The sequence below is a fragment of the Vespula pensylvanica genome, chromosome 13 (genome assembly GCF_014466175.1).
Source record: "Vespula pensylvanica isolate Volc-1 chromosome 13, ASM1446617v1, whole genome shotgun sequence".
Lineage (NCBI taxonomy): Eukaryota > Metazoa > Arthropoda > Insecta > Hymenoptera > Vespidae > Vespula > Vespula pensylvanica.
This window is the reverse complement of record NC_057697.1, coordinates 1,356,423-1,368,919: the sequence shown is the minus strand read 5'-3', so window position 1 is coordinate 1,368,919 and position 12,497 is coordinate 1,356,423. Positions and strand designations below refer to the sequence as shown.

The 12,497-nt window shown below is 27.3% G+C and overlaps 3 protein-coding genes across 5 annotated transcripts; all 3 read right to left on the bottom strand.

Moving 5' to 3' along the window:
* Positions 1-5,841, bottom strand: LOC122633694 (lysosomal alpha-glucosidase-like). Of its 3 annotated transcripts, none has more exons than XM_043821914.1 (18): positions 5,472-5,841; positions 4,385-4,838; positions 4,000-4,299; positions 3,769-3,926; positions 3,524-3,698; positions 3,359-3,449; positions 3,101-3,269; positions 2,927-2,996; positions 2,735-2,839; positions 2,396-2,653; positions 2,073-2,275; positions 1,894-2,001; positions 1,622-1,799; positions 1,376-1,524; positions 1,207-1,291; positions 766-1,036; positions 435-634; positions 1-218 (listed from the first exon to the last, which is right to left on the bottom strand). In XM_043821914.1, the coding sequence occupies exons 2-18, from the start codon at positions 4,814-4,816 to the stop codon at positions 156-158; spliced, it is 3,015 nt and encodes a 1,004-aa protein (XP_043677849.1). In that variant the 5' UTR covers positions 4,817-4,838; positions 5,472-5,841; the 3' UTR covers positions 1-155. The 3 variants fall into 3 exon arrangements, with proteins under 3 accessions (XP_043677849.1, XP_043677851.1, XP_043677850.1); XM_043821916.1 differs by lacking the exon at positions 5,472-5,841 and adding an exon at positions 5,313-5,439; XM_043821915.1 differs by lacking the exon at positions 5,472-5,841 and adding an exon at positions 5,279-5,410 and having other exon boundaries at positions 4,385-4,839.
* Positions 5,842-6,075: 234 nt separating this feature from the next.
* Positions 6,076-10,554, bottom strand: LOC122633704 (cytosolic Fe-S cluster assembly factor NUBP1 homolog). Its single transcript, XM_043821991.1, has 7 exons — positions 10,322-10,554; positions 8,233-8,302; positions 7,656-7,897; positions 7,219-7,320; positions 6,783-7,139; positions 6,513-6,699; positions 6,076-6,428 (listed from the first exon to the last, which is right to left on the bottom strand). Exons 1-7 carry the CDS (start codon positions 10,466-10,468, stop codon positions 6,373-6,375), a joined length of 1,161 nt encoding a protein of 386 aa, XP_043677926.1. The 5' UTR covers positions 10,469-10,554; the 3' UTR covers positions 6,076-6,372.
* Positions 10,555-10,717: 163 nt separating this feature from the next.
* On the bottom strand, positions 10,718-11,854 carry LOC122633706 (cytochrome c oxidase assembly protein COX11, mitochondrial). Its single transcript, XM_043821996.1, has 3 exons — positions 11,429-11,854; positions 11,022-11,342; positions 10,718-10,944 (listed from the first exon to the last, which is right to left on the bottom strand). Exons 1-3 carry the CDS (start codon positions 11,633-11,635, stop codon positions 10,783-10,785), a joined length of 690 nt encoding a protein of 229 aa, XP_043677931.1. The 5' UTR covers positions 11,636-11,854; the 3' UTR covers positions 10,718-10,782.
* Between the last annotated feature and the right edge of the window lie 643 nt (positions 11,855-12,497).

Genomic DNA, 12,497 nt, shown 5'->3' with positions numbered 1-12,497 from the left:
TAATGATTAATCTAAATGATATATATATAATGATATATATATATATAACAATTATTATCATTGTAAAATACTTTAGAAAATAATCAGACTTACATATGACAAATATATCACTATTTCTTAGGACATTTGTGAATAATATCTTTCTTATTGTCTCACTATTCCCAAGTAAGTTCAAAAGATTCTTGCATGTCCAATAATAATCCAGTAATACTGAAAGACTAAACGAAAATTAAAGATTAATTATAATTGAAAGGTAGGGGGAGGAAAAAAAAAACTTAATATAGACTATACCAATTGTAGTATGCTATACTCTATATTAATATAATATACTTATATATTCGTATAAATAATATAGTATATTATTAAATTAGAGAAAGAGGAAGAGTATATTATATATTATAAAAATATATAAAGAATAATATAAAAAAACTTACCGATTTCAATGGATCGAATTTAAATGTAATCTCATTCTTATTCAATATCACTCGAGAGACTGATTTTTTTACTCCCAAAATTTGGATCCTCCCAAGAATCATTTTTTCTTTGAACGTACCCTTTTGCAAAAATACAGAATGTAAAGTTTGATTGTTAGCCACGAAGGACAGCCACGTATATTCTCTTTTCTCAATGGAATCTAAAAATTTATGAAAAAAGATGAAAGTAAGAAAAGAAATTAAAAGAAAAAAAATTAAAAAAAAAAAAAAATAAATAAAAAAAAAAATAAGAAGATAAATTCTTAATTTTTTTAAAATTTTGATAACATGCCCAAACTATCTCCATCGTCCCAATACAATTCTCCTTTAGCAAATCCCAGCTGATCCAGGGCTACTAATAATTCAAAACTATTCTTCCTACTCTCCGTAGTCGTGGCACCTGGTTTTTGTGCTGGTAATATTGAACCACCACGAATCAACAAAGGTATAGTATCCAATGGAGCATCAAATGTAAATTTCTGGCCGATTGAGAAGAATGATTTCTTTGTATATAAATCGTACCACAGTCCACGTGGTATATAAGCAATCACGTTTGTTTTACCCTGCATTAATACAAACAATATATTAACATTTCTCAGACAATTTCATAACTTTAATAATGGATAAGTTACATATATGTACGAGTGTAATTCTGATCAATCAACAATGTGTTAAAAAAACATATAACAAGATTCATGTTATGACAAAAATATACTTGATAAATTTTCTTTACCTCCTCTAAAACTGGGTTGATCATCAAAGATTTTCCCCACATAAATTGTGTATCAATTTCGTATGTTGCTTTGTCGTTAATGAATCTAATAAAATAATGTACATTAATTTAAAGGTTTCTTTCACATAAATATAATTTATGTATATAAAGGATATATGTATATACATACTCAAAAAATAATGGACGAGCAACAGTTTCTCCAAATTTATGTGCTCGGAAAAATAGTGTGTACAAATATGGCAAGAGCCAGTAACGTATGGTAAATGCTCTTTTTGATGATTTCACCACTAAATCACCTAAGGCAACTGGATCTTGCTCCTACAAAAATAAATAAAATATTATATATATAATTAATTAAAAAAATATATATATATAGCTTTAATTAGTGTTTGCTGATAGAATATGTATTACTTACTATTGTACTATCCGAGTTGTGATTCCTTGCAAAAGGATAAAATGCACCGAGTTGCATCCACCGATTGCACAATGCTGCAGTTGTATTTCCATTAAATCCACAAATATCAGCACCTATCATCGGTATTTGAAAAAGATTGAAGTTAAGTATTTCAGGAATACTCATTTGTAAATCGTACCTAATGAACAAAGTAGAAAGTAGAAAAAATTGAAAACTAAAAAATACAATTTTTTGTTTATTTTCTTTTTTAAATATTAATCTTTTTTTTTTACCATGTCGAAAAAACGTCCCCAGACCAATGACCAGCATACATCCCATGGCCAACCCATGTCGAACGTGAAATTACAAATGGTCTTTTTTTTCTGATATTAGTAAGAGCACTGAAAAATATTTTTTTCAATTATTTATATAGACAGATTCAATTAACGTTATAAAAATTAATAATACTTACTAGTTTGTAGCTATTGCATGACTAATGCCATAAGTATTATGAAGATTATAATGTGATCCTAAATAATGTTTTGCATTCATGCATAATGTTTTTATAGCTAACTTTTTTCCTATAATCATTGGAGTATATTCTGGATAATCTAATTCGTTGTCAATGCAGCCATTTTTATTACCATTGTAAAAGTTGGATGGTTCATTCATATCCTTATAGAAAAAAAAAAAAATATATATATATATATATATATAATAAAAAAAAATACAAAATATTTGGCGACACACACGATAAATTATTTCAAAATAATAATAATATTAAATAATACATACAATCCATGCACCATCGTACTGGAAACTATTATGCAAGTCTTGCATCATATTCAAATAATAATCTTTTGCTTTCGGATGAGTGAAATCAGGCCACACTGTTGATCCTTTGTTCCAAACTTTTCCTTTAAATGGTTCATTGGATATAGCATCCTTTACGAATATTTCCTCTTTTACACCTTCATCATATGGACGATACGATCCGCTTTTTTCTGACGCACCAATACCAGCATCGATCAATGGAATATAATGCATTCCTAACTATAATACATGAAATAATATATCACACTGTTATTATATAGACTTATAGTTGCAAATGAAATTATTATAAATTTCATATACATTATGTAACTGCTCAACAAATTTTGGTAATTCATTAAATGTTTCTTTATTATACGTGAAATCATTATTCTTATCCATGTAATCTAAATCGTTCCATTGTGTATCCTAAAAAGAGTAAACTTATATTAATTCACATTCTTACTTTTATAAGTAAAGTATTTTACAATATATATAAGATTACGAATACATTACAAATGGTATTCCAGCTTCTATGGTTCTGTTCCATACTTTTATAGTTTTCTCCAAGCTACCATATCCATATCTGAAAAAAAGAAACCAAAAAAAAAAAAAGAAAAAAACAACGAAGAAAATAAGTATTTACTCAAATCATGATACTTCATGGTACTTAAAATAAAGTAAATATACCGGCATAAGTGAAAACCTAATGACCAATACGGTGGTAGGAAAGGTTTACCAACAATTTCAGAATATTGTCTTGCCACATCTTGCGGAGTTGGTCCCAATAAAAAGTACATATCAAAGATACCACCTATACTTCTAAAAGTTACAGCAGGAGTTGGTTGTAATATTGTTTCTGTAAAGATTAAATTATATAAGGGATAAATATAACATTTAATACAAAAGAAGGAAGAAAAATGAAAAAGTTTTTGTTTATATATTTACCCATTGGATTGCTATTTAGAAATAATACTCCATGACAATTTCCTGATTCTTCAATCATGAGATAAAATGGATGAGAACCATATAAATTCGCCTATATGAAACAATAGTTTATTTTAATTTTTTTATATTAATCATGATTAAAATATAAAATGTACATAAACTTACATTTTCTATTGGTGGTTGATCTGCATTAAACATCGTATAGCGTTTCCAATCGTTTTTTACTTTTAAATGTGTCCTATGTTCACCAATACCATAAATGTCTTCTGAAGGTAATATGCCACTTATTTGTAAGAATTGATCAGCAAATATAAAGCCACCAATACCGATGGAGTCAAACCTGCAAATAGAAATATAATATTATAATAATGTTAAGTGTTATCTAAATACTAAAAAACAATTACACTTACAATGTCGTGTTGTCTGCAACTCTATCAACTTTAAATCCAACTTTTTCATCATCTGTGACAAATCTGTATTTTGGTTTTTCAGGCCAATAATACGAGGATGGGAAATCAGATCTTATTGGCCATGGAGGCTCATATCTTTGATTTACAGGATCATAAATCTACAATAATATAGATTAAAGATATATGTTAATTATATTTTAAAAAATATTATTAAAATAATTTTTTTCATACCTTAACACGTAGTATTGAACTATCAATCATTGTTGTTTCCATTTTCACAAGGGGTATGTCTTTTTTATAAGCGGATTTTTCTTTTAAAGCAAGAAATCCAGAAAAACTATTGTCTTGCTGACTAAAGTTTTCATATTTATAAATACTCCAATCATAAGGATAATAACAATAAGGAACATTTAAGAATTCGTGATCATATTTTACTGGATTCCAGCAACAACCTCTTTTTGTGCAATCAGATTCAGTAGCTCCAAATTCCGGAAGACAATCGAATCGTAATGATATAGGAATCTTCCTACACTAAAATACATAAAAAATGTCAATTTTATAATCAAGATCAATATTCTTTTACATATGTTGATTAAATAAAAATTAAACTAGTTACTTGCAAATAGTTTTCTGGTTCATTATTAACTGTTATTTTTTCATATATATTATCATCTTGCATAATAATTACATCATAGATGTACTCTCTTTCTTCGATAATATCATCTGGATCTTCAATCGTTTTGTATCTCCAATTTTCAAGGTCATTAACAATATCATCCATATAAATCCTTGATTCTTTGCTACTAAATACAGAATAAGGTAGTATTGCAATTATTATAACAGCACTTAAAAAAATTGCAACAAGCATTATGGCAATATAAGTATATTTGACACGGGAACTTGTTTTTGCATCAACAATCTTCACTTCTTTATCATTTGCCTTTATTACATCCATCTTAACTAGTTTGGAAGATTCATCTGATTTATCATCTTGTTTAATTAGTTCAGATGGATTCTTCTTAAATTCATTGTTACCCTTGATAATCATTTTAGGGCAACAGTTTATACCACTGTAATAAAAAACATAAAATCGTTATCATTTAATTATTCGATTAATATAATAACACGGTTATAACGATAATAATTATAATAATAACAACATTGAAAACTTTTTATAAGTATAAAAAAAGAATTATTCAAAATATACTTTTAAATCTCAAAATGGGATTCATAAATATAATAATACGGTTATAACAATAATAATTATGATAATTATATAATAATAATTATGATAATAACAATATTGAAAACTTCTTATAAATATAAAAAAAGAATTGTTCAATATATAATTCTAAATCTCAAAATGGGATTCATAAATAAATCGATAGATTATTATTTCGCGTAGAAAAGGACAACAAAATTGTCCTTATTGTTCTTTACAAATTTTAGACGAAAAGTACTATCCAACAGTCACACATTTATTTTTAATTTAATAAAGAGTATTTACCATATATATATATAACCTCGAAATCAATCAAATTTACCTTCGATGTTATTTAATATCACTTATAATTAACTAAATATTCCGCATAACGAACTAAGTTCAATAATTTCATTTTTTCTATTTCAAAAAAAGGGCAAAAAAAAAAGCAAAACACAATGACGTTTGTCATTGAAATAGACTATACTTTTGAATTTCTTACCGGCTTTCTCGACTGATGTCTTCCGTAATTTTTCACTTTAGCTTCAGAAAGAAATTGTCTCGACTCTTCTTTATTGAGTCGTTAACACTGAAATGCGTCGTTCACTGTAGCAAATGAAAGATTGCAACTTATCTTATAGTATATATATTTAGTATCGTATGTCTCATCCTTTCATATGTACATGTATGTGTACATATATGATTCGTGGAAAAACCCAATATATATTTGCGTAACATAAAAATAGTTTTCTTTAAATTTAAACAATTTGAGAATACTACGAAGTAAAGTAATATTTAATTTAAATTTAATAGAGCACAAGCGCCCTCGATTGTTGTTCTCTCTTGCTTGATAAGCACTGATAAAAGTTTGACATTTTCTATATATGTTTAACCTTTAATATTTTTTTTTTTTTTTTTTTTTTTTCGAACTTACGTGATCATTGGATCGTAATATTTACTATTTTCATACACTTCGTATTATTTATTTGTCGTTAGTAATAAATCATTAAATTGGTTATATATAATAAAAGTTTTTAGTACATAAACAAAACTGGGTATATGTATATGTATACACGTGCAGAATTGTACCAATTAAGAGACAAACAATCTCTTACGCCTTTTATGATAAATACATTCATTATCAAGAAACACATACAAATGTTATCTATACGCTGAATATGAAGTTACATTAGGTGCATATGTGCAGTAATATGAGAATGATATGCACATAACTGGTTTATTAGTTTCATTGATTGTTGTTTAAGAATATGAAACTTATAATTCTTAAAATAGAATTATACGAATGAATATTTCAATATAATAGAAGAAATAAATCATTTAATTTTTATGAACATACTTTGATACAATACAAATTTGATATTTTTTATAAACATAGAAATCTCTTAAGTTTTTTCAACCATATTATTTTCCTTCTCATTTTCACATTTATGTACGATCTCTGAAAGGATAATAATAAATAAATTATACGAATGTTACAATATACAATGAATGAAGTTAATTAATCGATATAACATGACCTTACTTTTTACGATTTCCCGTAAAACTTGGATCGTTGGTGATTCTGGAATGTCGATTAAAAAGTTTTTTCCCTCGTCACAACATCTTGCAATCAATGGATCTAATGGTAATGATCCTAAAAAATCAATATTTAAATCGGCGGCCATAGCACGACCACCACCTGTCAATGCAGGAAAAATTTCTGCGGAATTCTAAGGAAATTATAATTTTTTATTAAATTGACATTCTCTATGAAAGGTTTTTTGAATTTGCTGAGATAAAATTAGAAACTTACCTTACACTTAGGACATACAAACAAACTCATATTTTCAACTACACCTAATATTGGAATGTTTACTTTGTTACAAAAATCTATTTCTTTCCTGACGTCCAACAAAGCAACTTGCTGAGGTGTAGTGATAACTATGGCACCAGTTATACCAGCACTTTTTAAATATGTGGTTACTGACAAATGTTCATCTGAGGTACCAGGTGGTGTGTCCAGAATAAGATAATCTAAATTGCCCCAATCAACTTCAGACAAAAATTGTCGTATCATACCATTTTTTTTAGGCCCTCTCCATATTACTGCACTGCTTGGACTATCAAGTAAAAATCCAATTGACATCAATGATAAATTATCTTCGATATACTGGAAATATACATTAACATTATTCGTCTAGAATACTTATTAATTAACACTCATATACAAAATTTATTTATTAGATTACCACAGGAGACCAGCCAGAACCACTTTGATGTATTTGTTCTCCAAGTGCTCCTAAAATTCTTGGTTGTGATGGACCACAAATATCAATGTCCAACACAGCAATCTAAAACCATATTGTAAAATAAGAATATTTGAAAATTAATTTATGTACATATTTAAGCATCATGTATATAACTAGAAAGCAAAGCTTGTAGTATAGCTATATATAAGAATTGTGATAATCAATAAGAGGCTGGTACAAGTTGATACGACATAGATACCTATACATCTATAGATATAGTTAAGTTTTTGGTATTCTTCTTAAAAGGAGAAGGCACAATAGACTCCGATATGAAAGGATGTACATAGAGAATCACATGGATGTGCTTGGTATAGGAAAAAGGGTATGTATGATATAATAAATTATTTTATTTATTTTGAAACATAAATAATACTTACATTCTTATCAGGATTACTATCTGCCAGAACCCTAGATATCAATGAAGTCATTGTACTTTTACCAACTCCACCTTTGCCTGATAAAATCAAGATTTTGTGTTTGACATTAGATAATCTTTCTTTAACTAATTCTATATTAGGATCCGGTTGTTTTGTTGCACCTGATGCACATAATACTTGGTTTGGACATCCTGCACAAGCAGATGCTTTACCGGCATGATCACTCTGTGTACCAGGACAATCTGCAAATATTCTGATAATTTTCTTTCTCATAAGAAACATTTTTTTTTAAGCAATTTCCATTTGAAAATAATTTTTTACAAATTTCAATTATGTAATAGATCGTTTTTTATATTTATAATGTTTTTACATAAATCATTTTTGTGTCATTGATTGAAATTGTAAAAACGCAAATTTTAGATAAAATTCTAACCTTTAATTTATTTTTACGATTAATGACAGTATAATACTAATTGAGTTTGTATTACAATATAATACGAATATAAGCGATATGATAATTAAAATTGAAATAATTAATGTAAAATATAAAATTATGACTGATATAAATTGATCTTACGTTCTGGAGCTTCATTTGGTACATCTGCCATGTTGAGAAATATTATCAATACTGCACCACTATACGCGCGCTAATCAAAATGAGAGGTTATAATATAAATTTACTACAATTTTTTTCTTTTTCAAATATATTGTGTAAGTCAATAGATTTCAAAAAAAATATTTTTTTTATATATTTTTTTCTTATATCAAAGAATAAGATTAATTAAATTTTTTTTAATTTTATCATGTTTTTTCTTATATCAAAGAATAAAATTAATTGTTTGTTTACATACATTTTTTTTACAAATATATACAGGATAGCACTCATTGAGATCTTAAATATTATCTATTAAAAATAATGAATTGTTTTGACAGCAATTACAGCCATGGAGTATTATTGGTTCATCAATGCCATACATGGAATCAACAATTCCTATCCATGTAAGCGATTACAGTCGCACACATCATCTATTACCTTGGAGACCTAATACAGGATTTGAAAATATCGAAGTTATACCATTGTATGCTTACTATTTACTATTATCTAAATACTATCAACATTTTTTTGTTAATATAAATTATAAAATGTATTTTTCTGACAGGGCTAGAAAATGTATATCAAATTATCCATTGGATGCAACTAGTGGTGCTATGCATAAGCCATTGAAGTTTCCTGATTTAGTAACAGGATGTCATAGAGATTCTGTGCATGCATCTAAAGCAGCTCTTTATACAAGATATACTCCAAATGAGTGGTTTCAAAAACAAGTTAAATATTATAATGAAGCAGATTCTAACAGACAGTTATCAGAAAGATTGAGAAATGATGCTTTAAGAATAGTAAGGTATGTGTTAAAAATTTATTTAGACTATATTTATAATAATCTTAATTATTGATTCACAGGAATGCAGAAGAGAAAATACAATATGGACAATTAGATACTGGAAGAAGACTAGGTGAAAGAATAAATGATGTATCCTTTTGGCGAAATGAAATTGTTTCAGAATTGGAAAGATTACTACAAGAAATAGAAAGACTTCAGGATTGTCGTTCTGTTCTAGAAAAAGCAATAAGAGATATTGAAGGGCCATTACATATTGCACAAGAATGTCTTTATCATAGAGAAGCAAGGAAAGGTATAAGATGATTATATAATATATTATTTTATAACAAATGTATAAGATAAAATTTATGTGATACAGGGACAGAACTTGTTCATGATGAATCAGAAAAATGCTTGTTGAAAGAAATAGAAAACTTAAAAAATTGTCAAAGAAATTTAGATATATGTCTTGACAAATGTAAAGATCAGGTATGTAGTTAATTTTTAATATAATTTATGAAGAAGTATATACATATCTCATTCTTCTATTCTTGTAGTTGCGCAATTGTAGAGCCTCACAAAATCAACTAGAATTAGATTTGAAAAACAAAGAAAGTGCATTAGGTATAGATATGATGTGTCATCAATTGAATAATTATAGCCATGGACTACAATATTTCACTGGAATAGAAAAATATGATCCTTGGTAATGAATCTAATTTTGAAATAATTAGTAAATTAATTAGTAGAATAATTAATAATTTCATTTTGATCTTATTGAACTTTTTTATACTAGTCTCTCAGAACAAGAATGTTGGGCAGAAGCAGCAAACCGCATAATACAAAAATCACAACACGAAAGAAATATGTCTACTCAGTTGAGAACAAGTGCAGAAGCTCTTATAAATAAAGTGGCTCAAGAAATGTGGGATTCGTGGAGTACTACCAATAGTGCTTTGACACATAGATCTTCTGAATTACTTGAAGCTAAAAATAAACTGCAACAACATTTACAAAAAGTATACTTTTAAATGATCTGTTATATATATGTGATAATTTTTTGATGTTAACATATTAATGTATTATAGGTACAACAAGAAATATTTGATGTTGAAAAAAATATGGAATTGATGCGTAAAGCTATTGCTGATAAAAGCCATGCTATTAAAGTTGCACATACGAGATTAGAAGCTAGAATGCATCGTCCAGACTTGGAATTATGTCGCGATAATGTTCACTCAAGGTGCCTCTCTTTTTTTTTTTTAATATAAGTTTTATATTCACTTGACTATAATATCTTGTATTCATTTTTATAGCCTTCAAAAAGAAATTGATGAAATAGATCATCAAGTAAAACGTATGCATAAAGCTTTGAAAGAACTTGAGGATCAACATCAAAGATTGTTGAGAACAAGGACTGCATTGGAACATGATCTAGCTCTTAAAATAGATGCAATATATATTGATAGAGAAAAGGTTTGCGGCCTTAGACGTGCATATCCAGTTAATGCATTATTTAGATTTTAATTAGTAATAATATATACATATTTAAAGCTTTAAGCACACACATAACTATATATACATACACACATATATATATATATATCATATTATATACTACACTTTATTGAAATAAATATACACCTAGAGAGATCTAGGTTAAAATTGAAATTTAAATGATTCATTTAAAGAATCCACTATATTTTTTTGTACAATATGAAAGTTATAAAGGAGAAATTTGTGTTTCATTTCGATGTTACGTGTTTTTTAATATAACTAGGCAAAGGAAGTTTGAGATCCTCTTTTGATTCAAAAAATGTGTATGACAATGCTATATCATTGATAAACTCCATTTTAGGATCTTCATTGAACTCTGGATCAATATAAAAAAATACTGGCATATCGACCTAAAATAAACATAGTATTCATGAGTTTTCTAGATCAAGCATATTGATAGCTTTAGATTTGAGCTTTAGAAAGTTACCTGTTCGTGTGGATTCAATAATTGCTCTTCAAAGCAAAAGCATTGAATTTTATTGAAATATTGTCCTACCTCAAATGGAAGTACATTATACGTAGAAATACCTATAACAGGTTTATCTGTTGGATTTTTAGCAGTGTAAAATGCCAATGCAGTCTCTCCAGGGATTACAGTTATCTCACGTTGTAAAGGTTTAAAATTCCATGCCATTGATGCACCTACATCAGCACTGAACTGTACTTTTATTTTTCTTTCTTTAATAGGTTTCATTGATTCTACCTTGCTATCGTCATGACCAACTACAGTTCCTCCATAACTGTATGCCTAATTTAGATATAACTCATTGTATTTTAATTAAAATATAACTCGTAATAAAATAATACAATATTTTAAGCTTATATAAAATATACCTGACAAAATATTCTGTATAATGGTACTGCTGCATAACTAAGCCCGGCTACAAGTATACCCAAACCAGTCATATAAAGTGCCGTTGATCGAAATTTTCGTTTCTGTTCAGGATTATAATGTTCTTTCATTAAATTTTTGGATACGTTCGTAGATATTTTTCTGATACCATAACTACTTGTTAAACGTCGACAATGTATTAACAACATTTTATGTATCTTAACCTTAAATCACACAAAAAAATATTTTTTGTCAACTACCAAAACACATTTTAATCGATAATACAAATAAAATTAGACTGATATCAATTCTGAATAATATAATGATAAAAGAAATTCTAATAAATATTATCGAATAAATTTCTTCTTATATTAATTCACATGTCGAACAGCTAGACGGGGTTAAAGCTTTAACTCTGTTATTTGATTGGCTAAATCGAACTCCTATGAATTTTACGATTGAAATATAATTTATTTATTATTTTATTTCGAAATTATTTTTAGTCCTGATATCGTAACTTTAAACATAAATTATTCAAATATATATATAGACAAAATATATACTTTTGACTCGCATTGTAAAATGAGAAGCTACGTACGTGTGACGGCATGCTAGTGTGTGTGCGCGTAGACAAAATTTATTTGAATCGACAAGTAAGAAAATAAGTTCATTGTACCGATTAATAAAACTTCTGATGGATTTTTGACTCTTTGATCTTATACAGAATACTTTCTAATTATAAATAAAAGTTAATAAATTGATTCATATATAATCAGTGTAGTGATATCAGTGAGACGACAAACTGCGTAGGTGCCAAGTTCCAAATAATTACAGGTAATTAGTATATATATTTTTTAATGTACGAGATCTTTTAATGCACCAATCGATTCCCCAAAAAATATATTTTCATTGACATTGTTAACGAATCATAAAAATATTCAGATTATAAGATATTCGTGCGAAAAATAATTGCGAAAATTTTCCTACGAACTTTTATTTTTATATTTTTGAGCTTTATTTCTACAAATATCGAACTATAATGGTTAATTTTCATAGTTTGGATTAATGAAG